The 23,703-nt window shown below is 36.9% G+C and overlaps 1 protein-coding gene and 1 long non-coding RNA gene across 3 annotated transcripts in view; one reads left to right on the top strand and one right to left on the bottom strand.

Moving 5' to 3' along the window:
* Positions 1 to 15,469, top strand: part of LOC107562345 (ankyrin repeat domain-containing protein 6-like) — a 30,745-nt gene extending 15,276 nt beyond the window's left edge. Inside the window, exons 3-16 of one of the 2 annotated variants that reach the window (XM_016246979.1) lie at positions 757 to 855; positions 3,505 to 3,603; positions 4,581 to 4,679; positions 6,421 to 6,519; positions 6,665 to 6,763; positions 7,602 to 7,700; positions 7,992 to 8,069; positions 8,693 to 8,791; positions 9,667 to 9,786; positions 10,028 to 10,189; positions 10,803 to 10,955; positions 11,452 to 11,565; positions 11,727 to 12,030; positions 13,956 to 15,469. In XM_016246979.1, coding sequence (XP_016102465.1) covers positions 757 to 855; positions 3,505 to 3,603; positions 4,581 to 4,679; positions 6,421 to 6,519; positions 6,665 to 6,763; positions 7,602 to 7,700; positions 7,992 to 8,069; positions 8,693 to 8,791; positions 9,667 to 9,786; positions 10,028 to 10,189; positions 10,803 to 10,955; positions 11,452 to 11,565; positions 11,727 to 12,030; positions 13,956 to 14,419 — 2,088 coding nt within the window. In that variant the 3' untranslated portion in view covers positions 14,420 to 15,469. Of the gene's footprint in view, positions 1 to 756; positions 856 to 3,504; positions 3,604 to 4,580; positions 4,680 to 6,420; positions 6,520 to 6,664; positions 6,764 to 7,601; positions 7,701 to 7,991; positions 8,070 to 8,692; positions 8,792 to 9,666; positions 9,787 to 10,027; positions 10,190 to 10,802; positions 10,956 to 11,451; positions 11,566 to 11,723; positions 12,031 to 13,955 lie in introns of both variants that reach the window. The other variant, XM_016246978.1, reaches the window with a different exon arrangement.
* Positions 15,470 to 18,383: 2,914 nt separating this feature from the next.
* LOC107562344 (uncharacterized) overlaps positions 18,384 to 23,703 on the bottom strand; it is an 8,735-nt gene continuing 3,415 nt past the window's right edge. The window contains exons 2-3 of the long non-coding RNA XR_001605976.1: positions 20,383 to 20,385; positions 18,384 to 18,394 (exon numbers count right to left, since the gene is read on the bottom strand). This is a non-coding gene — a long non-coding RNA (uncharacterized lncRNA). The remainder of the gene's footprint in view (positions 18,395 to 20,382; positions 20,386 to 23,703) is intronic.

Raw genomic sequence — 23,703 nt, 5'->3', positions numbered from 1 at the left:
ACTTCCTGGAGAATTATGTCATTAAGGAAGTGTTAATAATAAAATGAAATAAAATATTATTTAAAAAAATATATAAATGAAACATTTTTCCAAAGAAGTCATGTTTTGGATAAAAAAAACTCCTAAGCTCTCACTGGGAGCTTTTATCTTGTGCATTATTGTTCTATTTTGCTCTGTAAATATACTAACAGTACAGAATTGAAAAATAGTTTATTATCTGCTGACTATGCAGTTATCTTTGTAGTACATATTTGATAAAACGGCTTAATAATTTTGCCTATTAGATTTCTAACAGAGGACATTTACATCATATTATATCTAATATCTGGCCTGATGTATATTTCATTAACACTATAAATACAGCAGCCACAGCAAACTGTGTGGACTAGGCAGCCTGGCATGAGTGTTGTCTGTTACATAAGTCACAGCTCTGTGATTATTTCTCATTGTGACATGGTTTCTTGGCTGAAGTAGCATAAGGCTGGTCCTCTGGGAGATTAGTCAGTGGCTAAAACTGTAGAAAAGAGGACTGATGCTTATCCTGATGGCTATTTCATGTATTGCATTTTTATTTACTCTCACTCATTATGTAAATGGATTATTTGGATTCATGACAGACATCTGCAGAGTTACTCTGAGCTTTGCATCACGGGCACACTTGCTGTTTGGTCATGTGTTTTGTCCCTCACACATTCACTAGCTCCTGTGTTTGTTCCAGTGCCTGATTGTGTGTGTGTGTGTGTTGTTTTCTTGCAGAACGGCAGAACACCTCTGCATTTGGCTGCCTATAAGGGCCACATTGCTGTTGTGAGGATTCTCCTTGCAGCTGGTTGTGACCTGGATATTCAGGATGATGTGAGTATAACATGTTTACACCTCTGAGCAAAAATCACATAGATCTGCATAAAAACAATCTTATCATTGGTGTTCACACTGTAAGTCTGATTTATTTCTCAGATTTTTTTTTTGTTTGGTTAGTCACGTTATCTTTTAAATGTGGCCAGTATCAGATATGAGTGTGAACTCTTCATACAGTCCGCAAAAGAACAAGAACAAAGACGGTACGCTGTTATACAGAAGTAAATATACAGGTCACTTAAGTCAGTGTTTACACATTCATTTGTAAGATGATGTGCCGTGGATGCCAGCGAATTTGTGCGCAGGCAATCTGAATGAGGAGAAAGAGAGCAAAATGTTTTAATATTTACAATACGACCCTCAGGCTTTCCTTGAGCTGTCACCGTAATACTTATGAGTTCAACACCTCACTGTCCCTTCACTGACCTAATTCTGATCTGACTGTTCAGACTGAGGTTGCACTGCAAAACATCAGAGCTGTGTCTAATTTAGGACCACATATGAAAGTGGCTCAAATCAGAATCAAAGAGATCAGATTCCATGTGATCTGTGCTGTTCAAACAGAGGCCTGAGTCACATTTGAGAAAAAAATAGGATTTGACCCAACTAAAGAGTCATAAATGTGTGTGTACTATAGGGGTGTGCGATATTGACAAAAAATTATATCTCGATATTTTCTGGGATTTTATCGATAATGATCATTAGACGATATTTTGCTGAGTGTGTTATTGTGCTGGTACCTTAAGGACTGCCGAAGACAGCTGACTCCTAATGTTTTTAATATTCTTCGTATTCTGTTCATACTGATAGAAATGAATCTTTTCCAATAAGTTGTAACTGATTTTTGCATTTTATGGGCATTTTTACCTTTATAAAGCCATTTTTTCTAAAAGTGTCCATTATATTTTGAGTCAAATTCTTACATTTAATCAGGGAATTAGAATAATAAGACATTTGGGCTGTTAGCAAGCAAATTAAATCAACACAGAAGCTGCATCTGAAGTGGCATTTAGATGTATTTACACACATGGATTTTGTTTAATGCAAGACATGAACGCATTTAACCTGCAATTACAAATGCATAAATAATGTTTTGATATATTAAACATAGAACGTTGAATACTGATATTTGAAATGATTTAAAACATGATAAAAAGAAAAACGAAAAGAAAGAAAAAGCCGAAATGTGAAATTAAAACCGCCAGTAGGTGGCAGCAAAGCACTGTTAATAAGTGAGTCATTGCGATTGAACCGAATCATTTAAACAGTTGATTCATTCAGGAACGAAACACCGTCGTGTTGCTCAGAGACACAAAACAGCGCTGTGGCTGTATTCGAAATGATTTTTGTTGGCGAAATAGAGCAAAAACAAGCAATGTGGTGTCTAAAACGTAAGTCTCTTAATTAACTTATTGTTTATTGAATTCAATGTCACATTTGTAATCATGGTAATTTTTGGAGAAAAACGGCACTCTTCGTGTGAAATTGAATAACTATATGAAGTGCTATAAATATATAAATGTTCTGCCATCATGTCTTGAATTTGTGATCATTCTAAATGCATTTTAATAGCCTGAATCATGCAGTGAAAGAACGCACACTAAATGCACACGCGCACTAGTCTAGACTTCACGTGATGCATGCGTGCACTCTGTAGGGATGTTTTGAATGGTTTTTGCAAAATACTCGATAATGTCAAATCGCACATCGTTAAAACGACAATTACGATATTATCACAGACGATATATATCGCACACCCCTAGTGTACTATATAAAAAATAATTCACTAAAAGTGTCACGGAGCTGCTCACCCACATGTCCTTCCAAACCCATATGACTTTATTCTATGGAGCACAAAAGGAGTAGTTTTGAAGAAACTCAAGACACGACATAAAAGGACCATAACTCATTCATTATATGTCAAGTCAGAAGATAAATGAGGAACAGACCACAGCACGGGTCTTTTGAAACTGATATTTTTGGTATTTTTTTGTTCACCTTGTGTCTCTACCTTCAGGACAGATGATATTGCACAAAACAAACTGAAATGTGTTTCCATGAACCTTATCTGTGTTTGGGCAACCATGCCATTTTATTTAGTTTTCTACACCAGAGGAAGAATCCTGATTTTACAGAAGCCAGCATAGTCCTTTAGTGCTCTACAGAAAACTGAAAATGTGCTGATCTTAAACAGTGTTTCCCGCACTGCTGTTCTGAACAGCGAACAAAATCATGTTAATATAGCATCATTTTCATGTCCAACTTAAAATGGATCAAGATCTGCTTGCCGTTTTATGACCAAAAATCCGAAATCTGTAGGAAAGACTGGTCCAAAAAAAGATTTCTAAACTTTTTTTTGACTTTATTTTATAATGGGAATTTTTAGATCCCTTTTCAACATGGCAAAGGAGGCGCTGGGAGTAACACACACGCCTTCCTCTTAAAGGAACACTCCACTATTTTTCAAAATAGACTCATTTTCCAGCTCCCCTAGAGTTAAACAGTTGAGTTTTACCGTTTTCGAATCCATTCAGCCGATCTCCGGGTCTGCTGCAATACTTCATAAGTAACACTCTGTGCAGCCAGATGGCAGAATCACCACAGATTGACTGATGTTTCATTTCTATGTATTTTTCTTGCTGTCAGGGTGACCAGACGGCCTTACACAGAGCGGCTGTGCTGGGAAACGCTGATGTCATTTCAGCTCTCATTCAGGAAGGATGTGCACTAGATAGACAAGACAAGGTAAATATCTCACGTTCACATATGTGACCCTGGAGCACAAAACCAGTCTTAAGTAGCACAGGTATGTTTGTAGCAATAGCCAAAAAAAACATTGTATGGGTCAAATTTATTGATTTTTCTTTTATGCCAAAAATCATTAGGATATTAAGTAAAGATCATGTTCCATGAAGATATTTTGTACATTTCCTACCGTAAATATATTAAAACTTCATTTTTGATTCATAATATTGCATTGCTACGAACTTCATTTGGACAACTTTAAAGATGATTTTCTCAATATTTAGATTTTTTTACGTCCTCAGATTCCAGATTTTCAAATAGTTGTATCTCGGCCAAATATTGTCATATCATAACAAACCATACATCAATTTATACATCAACATAAAACTTATTTATTCAGCTTTCAGATGATGTATAAATCTCAATTTCGAAAAATTGACCCTTATGACTGGTTTTGTGCTCCAGGGTCACATATGCTAGAAAAAGAGTCGTTATTGCAGGAATTGCAATGATCTTGCAATGTTGATATTTAAATATGTAAAGGATAATGATAATAATAATCATAATGATAATCTTATTTTATAAGAATAATCTGGTTGTTATTGGAAAATAAATTCTGATAGGATGATAAGGACCCTGACATGAAGTGTACTGTACGTTTTTCTTTAATTTATGAGGAAAGTAATAAATATATCAATAACTATAAACCATTTGGTCCCAAGCCTGCTCTGTGATAATCTACTTTAGGCTTAATTTGCAGCCCTGTTACTAATTTTAGTATAGTTTATTTTGTTTCATTTAAAAAAAATGTTACCCTTTTAAATTTAAATAAAACTGAAATTTGTGTATAAAACTCAAATAATGAATATTCTAATGAACAGCCATTGTTTTTATGTTTTCTTTATATATTGCATTTGAAATTCCAAATGCAAAGGAGAGCTGTGTTACAGCGGTTATATTTCATATGTTTTTCTCAGGATGGGAACACGGCGTTACATGAGGCTGCGTGGCACGGCTTCAGTCAGTCTGTCAAACTGCTGGTGAAGGCTGGCGCCAACGTTCACGCTAAAAACAAGGTAAAAGCCACTGCCACAGCAAAAACAACCTCAACATTCAATGATTTGCATGTACATACCTAATCTCACAATAAGTGGGAAAAAATAAAAGGTGGTGCTTTTTTGATTTTGGCTTTCCAGTTGACCTCACAAGTGTTTGGCTGACTTTATGTGTTTAAATCTTTTTATTGGGGAATCCAACAATCCAATAAACATAGTAACACACATCTTATGATTCAGCATTGCAAACCAAAAGAGGAGATAAAAAAGAAGACCGACATACAAAGCACCAGAACAACAAGGTATTAGAAAAAGGGAAAGAAAAAAGAAGATGATTCCTTTAACACCCTCCCCACTCTAGGAACTTAAACCATATTTTATTTGATACATTTTTGTTGTGTAAATAAAAATCCCCTAGTTATACGGTCTGAAAGTATCTGATTGTATTTAGATCGTAAAGAAAGTATTTTTTTTATAGATCTCCATAGACAAATGCATTGCATTTTCTTTGTCTAAAGTAAACGATTCATTTGTTGCTCAAGGTCAGCCAATTCCACCCTTTTTCTTTTCTTTTTAGCAGCCTGAATAGAAATGATACAACCCCTGATATATACGCTTTCATAGTTTCCCACAGTATTGAAGGGGATGTCCCAGGGAGATCGTTCATCTCAAAAAAGGAAATTTGTTCTCTTAAAAAATTGCAGAATTTCGGTTCTTTTAGAAGCTGTGGGTCAGATTTCCATATTCTTTCACCCTGAGGCAAATTAGTTAGATTTAAAGAGAATTATCTGAAATCACAATATCATGATAAACAACCTTGCTGCGTTTGGCTGATTTTAATACAATTGTAAATATGTGCAAATGCACAAATAATTACTTGCGATGAATGTTACATAATTTGTCTCATGCAGCTTTGTTTTGTTGCAGTGGAGCACATGCAACTCCTTCAGTCCTGACTAGTCATGTTTTACAATACAGCACAGCCTGCTATAATAAAATCAGTACATCATTCAAAAATAAATAATGTGATTATTGTTTTATTAATTCATGAAGTGGCATCCTTCCATCGGAAGTTCTAGCCCTTGTATGTAAGATACTATGGTCTCCATGGTGCTGTGCAATCATATGGTGAACAGGTGTTTTATAGCTGTGTCGACCAATCAGCATTCAGTTCTGCATCTGGATTTATTTTTAAAATGTGGAATAATTCTGTCAACATTATAGTTGAACATATAGTGGGTATAGAAAAGAACCCCCCCCCCCTCTTAAAATAATGAAATTTTGTTGCTTTGCAGCCTGAAATGAAGACGGACACGGTTTTTGTTTTATCCAGCTGTATTTACTCAGTGCAGCTTATAACATCCAAGTGAAAGATATAACACTTAACATGTCAGGGAAAAAAAAAACAATCACTGATTTGGAAAAAGGATCTCCCCCATGTGTTAGTATTTTGTTGAAGCACCTTTTGATTTAATTACAGCCTTTAGTATGGTGGGATTTGTCTCTACTAACTTTGCACATCTAGACTTTGCAATATTTGCCCACTCTTCTTTGCAGAACTGCTCAAGTTCAGTTAAATTTGATGTTTTTTTGAGCATTTGTGGACTGCAGTCTTCAAGTCATTCCACGGATTTTCAATGCGGTTTAAGTCTGGGCTCTGACCAGGCCATGCAACAAAATGTGATTTTTTAAAGGGGGGTGATTCTTTTCTATACTATTACTCACTGTATAGCTGGAGATCAGCTCATGTAATCTCTCTCAGGCAGGAAACACGGCTCTTCATCTGGCGGGTCAGAACGGTCATGCTCAAAGCTCGAAAGTCCTGCTGCTGGGTGGCTCTCATCCCGACAGTAAGAACAGCGTAAGTACGGTCAAACTCTTCTTTCTGTCTATTTGATTCATATGTCTCTCTCTTTTCTTTCTCTTGTGTTTTTGCCATTGTTACATTGAAACAGCATGAAACAAATGTGCTGTTTAAGTAAAATGAAGTTGACTTTTTTGTTTAGGTAGGTGACACGTGTCTGCATGTGTCTGCCCGATATAACCATGTGAGTGTGATCCGAGCGCTCCTGAGTGCCATCTGCTCAGTGACTGAAAGAAATAATGTAAGGACTTGAAATATTGTTAAAGGTATAGTTCACCCAAAAATGAAAATGGGATGTTTATCTGCTTACCCTCAGGGCATCCAAGATGTAGGTGACTTTGTTTCTTCAGTAGAACACAAACAAAGATTTTTAACTCAAACCGTTGCAGTCTGTCAGTCATATAATGGAAGTGAATGGGAATCACGGCTTTGAGAGTCAAAAAAACATACACAAACAAAACCAAATTAAACCATGCGGCTCGTGACGATACATTGATGTGTAAAGACACGAAACAATCGGTCTGTGCAAGAAACTGAACAGTATTTATATCGGTTTTTAACTCTATATATAAGTAGATTCCCATGGCCCAGAGAAACAGTCACTAATGAGGCATCTACGTTTATATATCTATGTCTACTATGCCAGAGCACGTACATGCGTCACGTGCCGGATGTTGGACATTGCGGTGGATCAGAGTTAAAAAAACAATATAAATACTGTTCAGTTTCTTGCACAGACCGATCGTTTCGTGTCTTTACACATCAATGTATCGTCACATTGGTTGGTTTAATTTGATTTTGTATGTGTATGTTTTTTTGACTCTCAAAGCCGTGATTCCCATTCACTTCCATTATATGACTGACAGACTGCAACGGGTTTCGTTTGTGTTCTACTGAAGAAACAAAGTCATCTACATCTTGGATGCCCTGGGGGTAAGCAGATAAACATAAAATTTTCATTTTTGGGTGAACTATCCCTTTAAAACAGCATTTTGCTGGTCATTGAGTAAGCTGTAATTATGACCATCGTGGAGATGTTTCTGATTTATGGCTAATTCAGAATCTCCTCCGATGTTCAGGCAGGAGACACGGCTTTACATATTGCAGCTGCTCTGAATCACAGGAAGACTGTACGCATGTTACTGGAGGCTGGGGCCGACAGCCGCATTAACAACAATGTGAGCACCTTCAGAAATATTGCATGAGCTTAGCAAAGCCCTGAAACATACTCTACACAGATACTTCAACACAGATGCTTCTAGATATGATATATTGGCACAGTTTCACAAAATGTGTCTGAGTGTAATTCATAATGCAACAGAACGTTGCATTCTTAGCTGATTCTTACTGGGCAAGTCAGTTAAACTGTCTAGATGTTTATAGCTGCTATTGGCATGTAGCAGAAATGACCCATTTATCTGTTTATGTGCATGATTCTTCTGTGTGTGTGTGTGTGTTTTTGGGTGAAGGCGGGAGAGACGGCTCTCGATCAGGCTCGTGAAAATGATAATCCTGAAGTGGCGCTGCTGCTCACCAAAGCTCCACAGGTAAGAAAACACACACTTGTGAGCAATTGACAAGAAAATGTCTTTTTTTATATATATATATATAATTTTTTTTTCGTTTTTTTTTTTTTCATTTTTTTTTTTTTTCATTATATGCTTAACAAAAACATTCAAATTGTACCAAGTGACCAAATATCAGATGCATATTAGATTTGGAACCACATTTGAAAATGACTCAAATCACATGCAAAAAAAAAAAAAAGTGTGCCAAATCTAAATCTGTGCCAAAATCGTCATTGGCTGACAGTTTGGTTCTATCAACACTTTCATCATTTACTCATTTTTGTTACTCCAAATCTTGGAATTTCTTCTCCAGAACACCAAGAAAAAAAAGAATGTTTCAACTGTTAATGACCATATAGTGACTCCAAAACAACAATAGACCTCACTGATCTCAATTACATTGTCAATAAATAAAAATTCTTTCACTGGAAAAAAGTAAGTCATGCAGGTTTGGCAATCATAGGTTTGGGTAAATGTTGACTGAATTTTCAATTTGCATGAACTATCTCTTGTTGGACAAATGACACACTTCAGCTTTAAATTTAGCTGAGTGAAGAATTAAGACAAGCAACATTTGACTTAATGTCTGTATTTGCATGTAGAGCTTCACTCGAGGACGCACTGTGAGGAAGAGGAGGGACAAGATGAAGACTGAGGGCCGAGCGCAGTCAGTCCCACGTGAGGAGATGCTGCCGAGAAAGGTAAAGGAGCAAACCTACACTCCCTCTCTCTCAGACACAATCAATACCGAACTGTAAAAGAGGCTGATGAAGTTCAATCATGCTGTTGCTAAATATTATGTAAGCAATACTTAATGACAGATAGTTTAATTATTGAACATTTATACTCCCACAGTAATACGACACATCAGATGTTTAATAACATTTTCAATAATTACAATTCTGATTGTACTATAGTCACCACCTGTATCTCAAGACATTTTTAGGTTTTCATTCTTCAAGTCTTGTGTGTAGAGCTACTTCCTGACAGCTATACTTTAGTAACAGTCGCTAGTCTGAAAATGTTTATGAATTGAATACTATATGCCATTAGAGATTTAAAAGAAATTGTATATGCGGCATTATTTCAGACTGAACCGTACACAATCTGTGACTCCAGAATTCTACAGAAAGCACAAACTAGTCTCAATAGAATTTGAACGTCATTTATTCACAGAGTTGTACGCATTCCTGCCTCTTGCGGATTTAATAAAGCTGAATAGATCTTATTATGAACAAGTCATCCATGTAAGCGTTTCATTTTTATACATTTTTTTTGACCTTGTAAAGTTTAATCAAATTGTCACACTGGATCTTCCAGTGAAAACATCAGATGTCATGCTCACATCTCAACATCCAGTCATTTCTTTTTCAATAAGCTGTTACATTTGGATGTACAATAAGTAAGAAAAGATCTGTCGGTACTTCTGTTTCATTGTGACTTTAAATATTTGCTTAATTTCATTAGGCCTAATTTCATGCTTGGTACTCTCAGTTCTGCTTAACATGTTTAAATCTGCTCCGTAGATTTTGCCGGTCATTGTCAATGCTGCGACTTTACTCCTGTGTTTGTGCAGGACAGTGTATCTCCAGCAAATGACACTCATGGCAGTGAAAACTCTCTCCGCCAGAACGACAATGTGTGCGTCACAGAGGCTCGTGCAAACAAAAACTGTGAGAAGAAAGTCAAAGAGAGGGTACGTCATGTATGCATTTTCTACTGTAGTTTAGGAAATAATGTATAATCGGCTGTGTATAATATGTGAATTATATTATATGTTGAGTGCAGAGTCTTTTCTCACCCTGTCTGGGTTTATACTGCAGTAATGATAGGAAGTTGCATGTAAATACACTCCTTACAAGTACTGCTTCCAGCGACTGTGGCATCGGTTTCTTGTTTCTAAGAGCTCTCTTTGTGTGCTGTGTGTTTTTTTGCAGCTTTCGCCATCAGATGCCCTCATTCGAAGACAAAATAAACAGAGTGATCATAAGAAGAAGAGTAAAACGGAGAGATGCTCCGCTGTTCCTCCTCCTCCTCATAACTACAAGGCGTACCAGCTCTATACTCTCTACAGAGGCAAAGATGGCAAGATCATGCAGGCGAGGAGCCAGTTTCACCATCAGATTAAACTGATTCATTTCTCAATTAGCACTCCATTGAAAATCAGTAGTAGTTAGTTTGTCAGTGAACCTTCATATTAGTATGTTTGGGGTACACATGGGTTACTTCAAACACATTTTAAGGGACTCTTAGACATCTTTCTCCTATTGAGGACTATAAAACTATAACCATTTATTATTACATTACAATCATATATCCTAAGAATAGATTACAGTAATTAATTGAAATCTATAAGAATTTTTGTTGTTGTTTGTTTAAGAAAAATTGTGCTTCACACTTAAAAGCATACGATTAATTAGTTGTTTATGTGTGCGATTATTTAAAGAATCGGTCACTGTCCTCAATAGTGCTGTCATCTTCTAAAATAGTTTGTCTAATTATCATGGAAATGAAAGAGTGCCAGTTCAAAGAGTAAAGATTACAGAAAAAAATCTACTTAATTGTATTTTTTATCAATTAAATGCAATTTGACTGCTACGTAAGACCTGTTTCTCATTTTCTCTAAAAGGTGAAAAATGGCAGATATCTCATGCAGTAATTTGCTATTTTAATTTATTACTGACTTTTGTATACGTGTTATTTCCTCTAAAGGCCCCATTGAATGGCTGCAGGTGTGAACCTCTCATTAACAAACTGGAGAATCAGCTCATGGCCACAAAAGAGGAGATGCAGTCAGAGATTCACACTGTACAGGAGCTCATGAACAGCAAGATGGGCCAAATGGAGCGCAAGAACAAACATCAGGTGCAAACAACACAAGACCTACCAACATAAACCTCTGAGCTTCATCTGAATATAATAATCCATGTGTCCTCATTAAGGAGCCAAGCACTGACATTTACCTTTTCAAACTTGTTTAAAGCCACTGGTCCAATTCACATAAATGTGCAGAGTCTAGACTCTTAGAGCATCTAGAGTGCCTCGTGACAAAACTTTCAAAAGTAGTATCAAGTTTTGGTTTGTCAAAACATTTCCCAGATTCATACTAATTCACTTTTCGGTTGTGGCCTATATTGACGACTTGACCTATATCCATAAAGGGAAACTTCAACCAAAGCCAATGATCACTTCAGCTTCAGCAGCCCATAATTTCAATAGCTAATTGCCAATCCTTATGCTGCTCGCACCTATGTATATTTATCAGTTTGAACTTTTATTGCATTTTTCATTTAAATGTTTATGTGCATAGCCTATGATGTTTTTTTTTGCTTGACTATTGTGTGCATTTTTGCTATTTCAGATCAGAGCTCTAGATAAGATCACTTTAGAGAGAGTGTCTGCTGAGAGGATTGAATGTTTACATCGCATTGACAAGCGAGCCATACAAGAACGCTTGGAAGGAGAAAAAAGACAGGTAATATTCACCAAAAAATGTACATGCAGATAATCATATTTGCATACACCCCATTTTACATGCATGAGAAACAGTGTGCGGTCTTTGCAAAGACGTAAAGGAATAAAATCTGGCTTTTAGTGGTCATGGGCTAATCTTTGGATTACTGTCTTTGTAAGCAGGCGTCAGTGGTCAACGATCTCAAGAACTGGTGCCTTTCTAAGATCCAAAGTTTGGAGACGCGTCTCTCTGGCGATCGCAGCGCCACTAAGTTACGGCGCTCCTCGTCCCTCACCGACACGCTTTCGGGTTGTGATCCCCGTTCCCACACAGCTGTACCGGACACATCTGGTGCCAAAGCCTGCTACTCTCCATCAACAAACCAACCAGAGGCCAAAGATGGACGAGAGACTGTAGCAGCGAGCACGAGTCCTGAGGATGCATCAGCCGGTTACTATGTGATTGAGGTGGACCGCGTCTCACCGGGTATGACACTCGTGACTGGACAGATGAATGAACAGTCACACACACATTCAATTCAACTGTGTTTCTTTCTCTCTCTCTCTCTCTCTCTCTCTCTCTCTCACACACACACACACACACACACAGAAACACGAGCAAATTTCTGGCTCATCTCACATACAGACCACGCTGCATGCAGCATTAATGGTTTTCCTGTGTTTGTTCTCATTTAGATAAAGGCTTATGTAAGTGTTACATAACATATATGTGTCATGTACGGTTATTAGAAGTAAAATATACAAAACGGAACATCTTTATACACATATGGAGGGATATAGACAAAATAATTTTTCATAAATAAGAATATTTTTATTTTACATCTTACATTATTTTTATTTTACATATATAATGAGCTGTTGCAATTTTGAAATGAAATTTAGGCATTAACAAATGAATAAGGAACAAAATATATTTAATTGTGTCATATATCACCAAGACGAAACACGAGCAAATTTCTGACTCATCTCACATACAGACCACGCTGCATGCAGCATTAATGGTTTTCCTGTGTTTGTTCTCATTTAGATAAAGGCTTATGTAAGTGTTACATAACATATATGTGTCATGTACGGTTATTAGAAGTAAAATATACAAAACGGAACATCTTTATACACATATGGAGGGATATAGACAAAATAATTTTTCATAAATAAGAATATTTTTATTTTACATCTTACATTATTTTTATTTTACATATATAATGAGCTGTTGCAATTTTGAAATGAAATTTAGGCATTAACAAATGAATAAGGAACAAAATATATTTAATTGTGTCATATATCACCAAGACTCTAGGGGTCTTGAGATGTGTTTTTAGCATCTAGACATTCAGTGGAGGATTTCTCTCCGAGCTCTTCTTTAAAAATAGGTTGAAGTCGTTTTTCAAGGATACACCATACGTTAGCTAAAGGATAATCCCAAGCTAGGTGTTTTAATGCGCTTTGTAGAGGCAAAGAACCACCCGACGCACAGCGGCTTGTTAGATCTAGCATTCTGACCACTTTGAAGCAATAGTAGACTCAAAAATGAAAATTTGCTGAACATTTACTCCCCCCTCAGGCCATTCAAGATGTAAATGAATTTGTTTCTTCTTCAGAACAGATTTGGAGAAATGTAGCATTCCATCGCTTGCTCCTGATCCTCTGCAGTGAATGGGTGCCGTCAGATTAAGAGTCCAAACAGCTGATAAAAACATCACAATAATCCACACCACTCCAGTCCATCAGTTAACATCTTGTGAAGCAAAATGCAGCGTGTTTGCAAGAAACAAATCCATCATTAAGACGGTTTTAAGCCCATAATCCATAATAACCCTTCCTCCAGTGAAAAAGTCTGTAGTCTCTCACATCAAAATCCACACACATATTTGTTGACTGTTTTGGCTTGTAAACAGCACTTGATCTGTGCATATTTCTCTCCTGATCCAGATGAGGTGACTTTTTACTAGGGACGGCAATATTTTAGATAGAGCGCTCATATTTTAGCTGGATAAAACGTCTTAATGATGGATTTGTTTCTTACTAACACAGCTTTTGGTTTATCAAGACATTGACTGATGGACTGGAGTGGTGTGGATTATTGTGATGTTTTTATCAGCTGTTTGGACTATCATTCTGACGGCACCCATTCACTGCAGAGCATCCATTGCTGAGCAAGTGACCAAATGCTAAAGTTCTCCAAATTATAACATTTATTTTAATTAGAGAGAGTATGTGTGTGTATTGTGCGCGACGTTACCTCATTGCTAAAAACTATAATGTTGCAATTAAGTAGCGAAGCTATTTTATAATAATATGTCGGTATCAAGATTAATATTGTCTAACAACTGCAGCTGGTGCTGGTGTCGTTGTGTATGTTGCAGACCTTCTTAAGCTGTTCTGTCTTTTCAGATAAGCAGTCAGCACAGAATCAATCTGCACCCCAGTCTCCTTGTATAGTCCGACCTAAGCAACGATCCCGGGCCTGTAGTGACCCTCACCGAGCGCAAGATGAGCCTCTGGAGCTGAGACCTGTCCCCGATCAGTGCTGCGAACACAGGAACCTCAAAAGACGCACCCAACAAAGAGCAAAGACCAAACACAACACTCAAACCATGATGAGTTTAGGAGATCACCACACTGCTGAGGCTTCCTTCGCCCAGGAACAGGAAAACATGCACGCGCTGGAGGTTACGCAGTACTTTTTCGAGGCAGTGACTCTGCAGATGGAGCGCTGGTATGAAAGGAAGATTGAAGAAGCACGCTGGCAGGCCAACCAGAGAGCCCAGGCCGACAGAGCCGCTCTGCTGGACAGAATAAGCTACCTTGAGGATGAACTCAGACTGCTGAGAACTAACAAACAGGAGGAGAGCTAGTACATAAGAGACCACTGGTGTAGAAGACACTGTAATGTCCGAATGAATTGGTGAAGTTCAATAGAGCAGCTAACACATGAAGATAACACTGCAGTAGTAAGCGTCAGGAGAAGTAGCATCTAAACAGATGTGGAGCCAAAACATACTCTTTGTAAGTACTTTAACTTAAGCTACACAAGTTTGATTTCATTTGCCAGAACACAATTCATAATGGAGGGCAAACGCATTCTTAGCACTGTTGCAGGAAGCGCTAGCATAAACTGAGGTTTGTTGCTGCCAGAGAAACACAAGAATGCACTTTATGTGCAGCGGGACTGCATGCTGTCAGAGCCCGGTTCAAGAATTTGTCTGCATTTGCACGCTTGCGTGGGTTATGTGTCTGGCTTTACAGACGTAACATCAAGACAAACCGCCACTGTCAAAGATCTGTTCAAACTCCAGGTTTAATAATGCACTACAAAGATAAGTCTGTTTTGTGAAAGCAAATTCAAAGGACAAAAATTTTACATATACTGTATTCTTAATATAAAGCATTAAGAATAAGGCATGAACACAGCTACTCCAGTACTAGTACACAAATTTGGTGAAAGTGACTAAATCATGCCAGTACTTTGGAGATTTAGCAGATCATATAAAACCAGTGAACACTGACAAATAAAAGTAACAAAATCCATCACAGCAAACACTGATATAAGCAAGTATTAGTTTATTTTGTAATGTCTTTGTATATGGACTTTATTGCACAAGATGAAATGTCTTAACCTGTGATGTTTAATTGAGGACTTTGATGTAGTCTGTAGTTGAAGTCTTAAGAACTTACAACGTAATGTGTTTGTAACAGATTCACATGTGTGAATGTTTCATTTGGTAGATAAGTAATCTAATTTAACCGTTTTTAATCGTTCAGTTAATAAAATTCGGAACACATGGGCAGGGAAAGACTCTGTCCCTTTCTATGGTAAATGTTTTGAGGCTGTGGTTGTGTAAAGGTTAAAGGGATAGTTCACCCAAAAATAAAAATGTGATGTTTATCTGCTTACCCCCAGGGCCAGATGTAGGTGACTTTGTTTCTTCAGTAGAACACAAAAGGAGATTTTTAACTCAAACCGTTGCAGTCTATCAGTCTTATAATGGCAGTCAATGGGCTCCATGGCTTCGAGAGTAAAAAAAACATACACAAACAAAACCAAATTAAACACTGCGGCTCGTGACGATACATTGAGGTCTTAAGACACGAAACGATCAGTCTGTGCAAGAAACTGAACAGTATATCATTTTTTACCTCTTATCATAGCATTCACAACATCCGACGCATGTTCGTGCTCTGGCATAGTAGACATAGATATAATAAGTAGATGCCTCATTAGTGACTGTTTCTATGGGCCGCGATACGTTACAAAATGGCGGACGCGTCAACGTATCTGGAGCGGTCGAATAGGGAATCTATACATATCTATGATAGTAGAAGCATGTGCGGAAGTGATCTGTCGCGCGTATACGTCACTCATTATTTACACAGTGTAGAGATTGCGGACGTGTTCACTGGCACTGCAATGATCTAAAGATATTTAGAAGTACAGGTCATCACAATGGAAGACGATTTTGATATATCATCAGACAACGTGGAATTTTTTTGCCCGACCGTATTTATTTGACGTCACGCTCCGGCTGTTGAGAACGCGCTCAGAAGTTAGACATTGCGGTGGATCAGAGGTAAAAAACGATATAAATACTGTTCAGTTTCTTGCACAGACCGATCGTTTCGTGTCTTTACACATCAATGTATCGTCACTAGCCGCAGGGTTTAATTTGGTTTCGTCTGTGTATGTTTTTTTGACTCTCAAAGCCGTGATTCCCATCCACTTACCTTATATGACTGACAGACTGCAACGGTTTGAGTTAAAAATCTTTGTGTTCTACTGAAGAAACAAAGTCACCTACATCTTGGATGCCCTGGGGGTGAGCTGATAAACATCACATTTTCATTTTTGGGTGAACTATCCCTTTAAATTCAATGAAATATACTGAACTGTGATGTCGAAATAAACTACATTACACACTTTATTCTGGTATGGAAAGCTCACTGTCCAACATCCAATTAAACATGAATGTCATTTCGTATTGACTTTAAATATTCACAAATGTTGGATCATTTGATCGCCACTGTGCGCTTGAACGACTCTTTTAACCTCACACTGCTCCATCAAGACTGATGTGTGGATTGTTGTAAGTACTGTTGAAATGATCAAAGTCAAAATAATGGTCACTTTGATTTCAAACTGCTGTTTAAAGTTACGCTGAGGTCTTTGCCAGTGGCTATTGATGATGAACTATGAAATCAAATTGTTTTTGATGCACGTCTTGACAAATGTTAACAACTGATATGTAATGACCATGTTTTGTTTTTTATATAAATGTATGACTACTCGAATAATTGTTTACAGCTGCTTCAAAGGGAACATTATTGTTTACTGTCATGCAGCTGTGTGATCTGTCACAAATTAATGTTTAATAAACTACATCCGTGTACATTTGTGAAAAAAAGAATCCATCTAGTGGTTGGAGAGTTGTTATTTGATCGGCCATAAAGGCCAGTTTTTGTCTTTATATGCACTTTACACAACTGTAAACTGTTTTGTTATTATAGTTTGATAATATATTACATATTTATGCACTAGTAAGTCCATTACTTGCCCTTGAGTACTTTAAATACAAGAGAACAATGGCTAACATTTTGCACATTTTCCATCAACAAATGCAGTTATGAAATAAGTACTGTGTGGAACGTTTATTGGTATTCATAATGTAGCGTTTGCTGTAAAAATTATGCAGAAACTACATACAGATGTCACAGCCACAGGTGCATTTGTTCTGACGTTATGTAATATTTCAACTACACCGTAATTATGACTCAGAGAAGTGAATGTATTTGGCTTTTATTAATATCTGGCAAAGTAAAAGAACGAGCACTCGTGCATTATAAATATATATACACAATAAAAAGTCTGATTATCTTTCACATTACAGTGGACTTTTTTTTTTTTAAAAGGACAGTTCACCCAAAAATGAAAATTGTCATCAGTTACTCACACTCATGTCGTTCCAAGCCCATAAGACTTTTGCTCATCTTCAAAAACACAAAGATATTTTAATGAAACCTGAGATTTCGGTTCCTCAATTTAAAATCCAATCACCCAGTTTTCCAAAGAGACACGATGCTGTTATACTTTGCTTTGAAAAGATTTAATTTAGGCTTTTATTCACATATAAACATTGATCAACACAGAGCACATTGGTGCACGAAAACCAATGAGGTTTGTTCTCATGTAAAAAGAGACATTAGTTTTTGTCTTTACCATATTTCATGCCCTCTATGTATGTGAGTTGATCAATGTTTATGCAAATGAAAGCCTAAATTAAATCTGTTCATCATATAAAGTGGATTGTGCCTCTTCAGAAGACTTGGATTAAAGCACTTGATTCATATAGAGGTCGTTTTGGACTTTTTAAAGCGTGAACATTTTGGTTGTGTGGACTTGTGTGTAATGGAGGGGCAAACGGAGATTATTACAAACATCTTCACTTGTACTTCGATGAATGAAAAGTCAGATGAATGAAAGTTTTGCGTGTCTGAAACGACATTAGGGTGAGTGACCGATGACAGAATTTTCATTTCTGGCTGAACTATGCTTTTAATGAGTGGTGAACACGTCGACGTTCTAGAATCCAGCCAATGCGAGAGATCTTCTCAAATCCTCCAGATGATTGTGCGCTTGAGTGATCATCATGCGAATCACATCCTGAGGAGGAAAACCATACACAATGTACAATGCATGTAAATGGGGACCATTGTAAGGAGGACTCACAACACTGCCAGACATTCACTGTGACAAAGCAAAGTAACATCATTCATTTTATAAGAGAGCTGGCAATCTTCAGCTACATCGCGACATGACAAACTTTATGCAACCAGAACTGAGAGGGTGAATATAGGGTCAGTAGTACACCCTTTTCATTAGAAAAACAGCTCACAACAAAGTCACTTTTAATCCAAGCAGCTTTCTGCTGCTGAAAATTCCTGATTTGTGACCATGGAGCACAAAACCAGTCATAAGGGTCCATTTTTTTTAATCGAGATTTATACATCTGAAAGATTAAGAAATCAGCTTTCCATTGATGTATGGTTTGTTAGGATAGCACAATATTTGGTTGAGATGCAACTATTAGAAAATCTGGAATCTGAGGGTGCAAAAAAATCTAAATATTGAGAAAATCATCTTTAAAGTTGTTCAAATGAAGTCCTTAGCAATGCATATTACTAATCAAATATTAAGTTTTGATATATTTACGGTAGGAGATTTACAAAATATCTTCATGGAACATGATCTTTATTTAATATCCTAATGATTTTTGGCATAAAAGAAAAATCAATAATGTTGACCCATACAATGTATTTTTGGCTATTGCTACAAATATCCCCCAGCGACTTAACACTGCTTTTGTGCTCCAGGGTCACATTAGCATAACTCGCGTGAAACTCCTAACTGTGCTGATTCCTGTTGAAATGACTGGACTTTGCCTGAAAAAACTCAAACGTGACCTCACTTTTAAGCGGAGTTCACTTCAAGTACTCTGCCATTAGATTTGAAGTAGGGCTGTGCAATTAATCGTATGCGCATCTCGTCAGTCAAGCCGGTTCCGTGATTAGTAGTAAATCTCCATCACGTGCTTTCAGACGGAGCGGCTTTTACTACACAGAGCATTTACTACCAATCACAGAACCGTTCCATGACAATTAGGCAATATCGCGTTCATAATCGAATGCGATTCATCTGCGATTATGAATGCGATATTTCCTAGCTTGTCAGTGAACTACGGCTCTGTGTAGTAAAAGTACCGCTCCATCTGAAAGCAGGTGATGAAGATTTACTACTAATCACGGAACCGGCTTCACTGACGAGATGCGCATGACAATCGCATGCGATTAATTGCACAGCCCTAATTTGAAAGTCATTATTTTTTCCTTCATGCACTTTCGTGCATGTACACATCTCTGGAGTGCTGGGTCTTGGGAGGAGGGCGTGTCTAATTAAACAGTTAAAGGAATAGTTCACAAAAAAAAATAAAAAATTAACATTTGCTGAAAATGTACTCATCCTCAGGCCATCCAAAATGTTTTTGTTCACCAATGGATGCTCTGCAGTGGATGGGTGCCGTCAGAATGGGAGTCCGAACAGCTGATAAAAACATCTCAATAATCCACACACCACTCCAGTCCATCAATTAACATCTTGTGAAACCAAAATCAGCGTGTTCATATAAAACAAATCCATCAAGACGTTCAATAGAGTCCATTCTCCACAATAAGGCTTCCTCCAGTGAAAAGCGTGGTTTTTATCAGCTGTTTGGACTCTCATTCCGACAGAGCATTTACTACCAATCACAGAACCGTTCCATGACAATTAGGCAATATCGCGTTCATAATCGAATGCGATTCATCTGCGATTATGAATGCGATATTTCCTAGCTTGTCAGTGAACTACGGCTCTGTGTAGTAAAAGTACCGCTCCATCTGAAAGCAGGTGATGAAGATTTACTACTAATCACGGAACCGGCTTCACTGACGAGATGCGCATGACAATCGCATGCGATTAATTGCACAGCCCTAATTTGAAAGTCATTATTTTTTCCTTCATGCACTTTCGTGCATGTACACATCTCTGGAGTGCTGGGTCTTGGGAGGAGGGCGTGTCTAATTAAACAGTTAAAGGAATAGTTCAAGTTGCGCTCCGTCCAGCTGTTTCTGAACGCGTCCAAACAGCTTGGTTTTTACCTGTTTGAGACTCAGAGCCGCTGGAGGTAATCGGGACACTGCCATGTTCAATAACAAAGGGGGCGGAGCTTTCTTCTTCTTCTTTGGTGGAATTGTTGGCGTATTCCGCACCGTAGACACATACCGCCACCAACTGTTTATACACATACATGGATGATAATCCCGTCTCTATTCATATTTTAAAATATTTTATTTTATTGTTAATTTTGTTTCGGGTTCACCCAAGCTGTATTTCTGGCTGCTGCGTGTTCAGCTCTCATGCCAAAAAACCCAGCTTGTGTGTTCCCCAATTTCTTTGCTTTATTTATTTAATTAACAATCAAATTCGTTTGTTTAATCCTGTTTCTATTTCATTACTATTCTCTGATTAATACCTTCTTTTAATCTTTTTCCGAATATCCTATGTATCTTCTTTTTTTCTTTATTATTACCTTTTAAGTTCTTTATCATTTTAATTCTCGCTTGTTGATGATGGCCTTCACTACTTTGCAAATAATTGTGTAATTTGTTCATTCCAAGTACCACATCTTATAAAAGGGTGCACATTTATGCAACCAGGTAATATTACATTTGTATTATTCTATACAAATCTAAAACCAAAACATTCTATTTGTTTCTTACGCAATTTTTGTTGGTTTCAATAATTCGACAGAAAAAGATCTGACTGATTTGAATTGATGTAGCACACATGATATGCCAATTATTCTGGAGGTTCTCCTCACACTCACATTCTATATCTCATCAAAAAAAAAACTTTCTGGACTGGTACACATTTATTATTAATGCACTTTAGTGGTTTAAGCTTAATATTGTAACCAACATAATGTATTTTGCTTATTAATAAGTACTAGATTTAAGTTTTTTTAAATCTTTTTATTCTATTAATTTTACTCAACTTTATATATGCTTCTTCAGATGTTTTTTTCTAAACATTTTAAAATAATAGGTTATAAAAGAGCTTTTTATCTACAGATGGTCCTATTCTAAAACCACTTTGTGTTCTCAAGCATGCAGGAGTCACATGCCACTTTGCTATAACCATAACATATTATATCCTTTTAAGTCAACATTTATTCTTTGAATGTGTGTGTACTCAGTCTACCATTTACACACACAAATCTGAAGGTTTGGAACAAAATATACACAAACAAAAATGAGCAAACAATAAACCAAACATTCAGAACTTTAAAAGATGCAAGAAACACTTGAAATCTTTGTCTTGTTAAAGTTATTCCCCAGATTCATTAGTAAGTGGGGGGAAATTCCACTTTTCCAATAAAACAATACTGTAAGAATTCTTACATTTCTACTTCCACAAACACAAAAGACTAGACAACACGTTTTTTCCTGGACATTTTTACTGTGAAAACACACATACATTCTCACATTGAATGTTCGTTTAAACAACCAAATCAGGCTAAAACATTGTCAACAGATGTACATCCACACAGCTGATTATCGATTTGGAGTCTAACAACTTCCATGGGTTTTTGGTTCAACTGTCCAACTTACTGTATGTAGGGTCTGTTTTTCTGATGAAAAGGGTGTACTGACCTTATATTCACCCTCTCAGTGCGTGTCTGTTCCCTTAAGCAAAAATTGATATGTCCTGATATATACATTATGCAAGTGAATCAATAAGGAATCGAATCTGAATCAAAAGTTTGGGAATTGAAAGATTTTACTCGACAACACCACATTCACCTTTACCTGCAACAATCGATTAGAACGAGAGAGAGAGAGAGAGAGAGAAAGAGATTTTGATTTTACACTCCTTTATTAACACAGTTTTTCTAACAATTTCAATAAATTTTCTTTTTTCCCTCTCTTTTTTTTTTAAGTAAAGTTTTTTTTCCTCTTCATCAAGAACACACAATTTTTTTTCAATTCCCCAAATTTTATTAAAAACCATTAAATTATTCGTCATTTTATAAAAAGTAAATTCTGCTCTGATTCTAGCAGTTATTAGAGCTTTAAAAGTCAATTCAGGATCCACTGAACATTCACCTTTTAATTTCCACTTTCTTGTCAACTATATTGCTAACTTTGCTTCACCCACTATAAAGTTTATCAAAGACATTATTTTCTTCTTTGCAGCAACATATTTAAGACCAGATATAAAATTCACCGGACTAAATACTTCTAATTTTCTGAACCAATCTTCCAAGGTCTGAAATATTCTTCTTAATCTAAAACAATATAAAAACAAATGATCTATTGTCTCCTCAAAAATACACATTCCTTTACCACACTGGGATCAAAATGTGCTACATGTTTATTTGTGGCTATTGCCCAGCTAGCAATTATTACAAATGACTGGACGTCACCAGGTAATACTAATCCCGTGCGAATAGGGCTTTAAAGGGGTCCTATTATGCTTTTTCACTTTTTGAATTTTAGTCAGTGTGTAGTGTGAATGTTTGGGCATAAAAAAGATCTTCAAACTTACAAATCTCAAAGTCCACTCCAAAGGGAGATATTTTGTTTTTAAAAAAAAATCCCTTTTCAAGAACTACAACGAACGGCTCGTTTGGACTACAGCGTTTGTTTTCCGGGTTTTGTGATATCACAAAGCGGTCTATTAGAATATCATTAAAATAATTCCCTCCTACGGAAATTCTAATGGTTGGGGGGCAGGGAGGGGCGAGCTCGTGGTTAGAACGCTTGGTTGAGTGCATCAGACGAGACGACGAAGAAGAAGTGCTGCTGTAGCCTCAAGTTTTCGCAAGTTATTACACATGCACCTGAATAATTATGTATGTAAATATGTATGTTATAATTATGAAAACGTTTATATTATAAATTGCTGACAGTACAATACTGGACAATTATGTAATCTGCAGAATTTACACTTCAATTATGAGACTACAGTGTTTCCCATACATTGAGTGCGGGTGTTTTTATATCACTGTATTTCTGAAGGAAACCGACTGTCATGTAATCTTGCATGTAATGTCTGATAAAGCAGCGTTTGTGAGCGGAGCGCTGCTTTGTGTACAGCGTTACCGGGAAACCTCGAGCTCTACCACTCCAACAGCGCCTCCTGCTGGCAGAGAATGAGTTTGCATATATATGCCGCCTGGGAAACACTGGACTATGGTATAAATAAATTCAACTGTATAACAGTTTTACTGCAATTCATGTTATAATGTTAGAATTAAATAACAATAAAAATAATACATATACACTTATTTGTACATAGTAAATCCTATCTAAAACGTGATTTAGCCAAAAAAAAAACAATAAAACAATAACGTTACCACTCTAATATGTCTTGCAATATCCGTGCGTGCAAAGGTTCTGCGCGATCCTCTTGTTCAATATTCTCTGGGTCTGAATCCGGCTCAAATTGATATGGCAATACTGATGCCATCCTTAACTAAACCGGAGAAGACGGAACTTGCTGCTTTGGCAAGGGGTGGGGCAGTACTGAAACACCGTCTAAGCTGTT

Source organism: Sinocyclocheilus grahami, unplaced genomic scaffold, assembly GCF_001515645.1.
Source record: "Sinocyclocheilus grahami isolate Dianchi unplaced genomic scaffold, SAMN03320097.WGS_v1.1 scaffold819.1, whole genome shotgun sequence".
Taxonomy (NCBI): Eukaryota; Metazoa; Chordata; class Actinopteri; order Cypriniformes; family Cyprinidae; genus Sinocyclocheilus; species Sinocyclocheilus grahami.
This window is presented reverse-complemented; position numbering and strand designations above follow the sequence as displayed.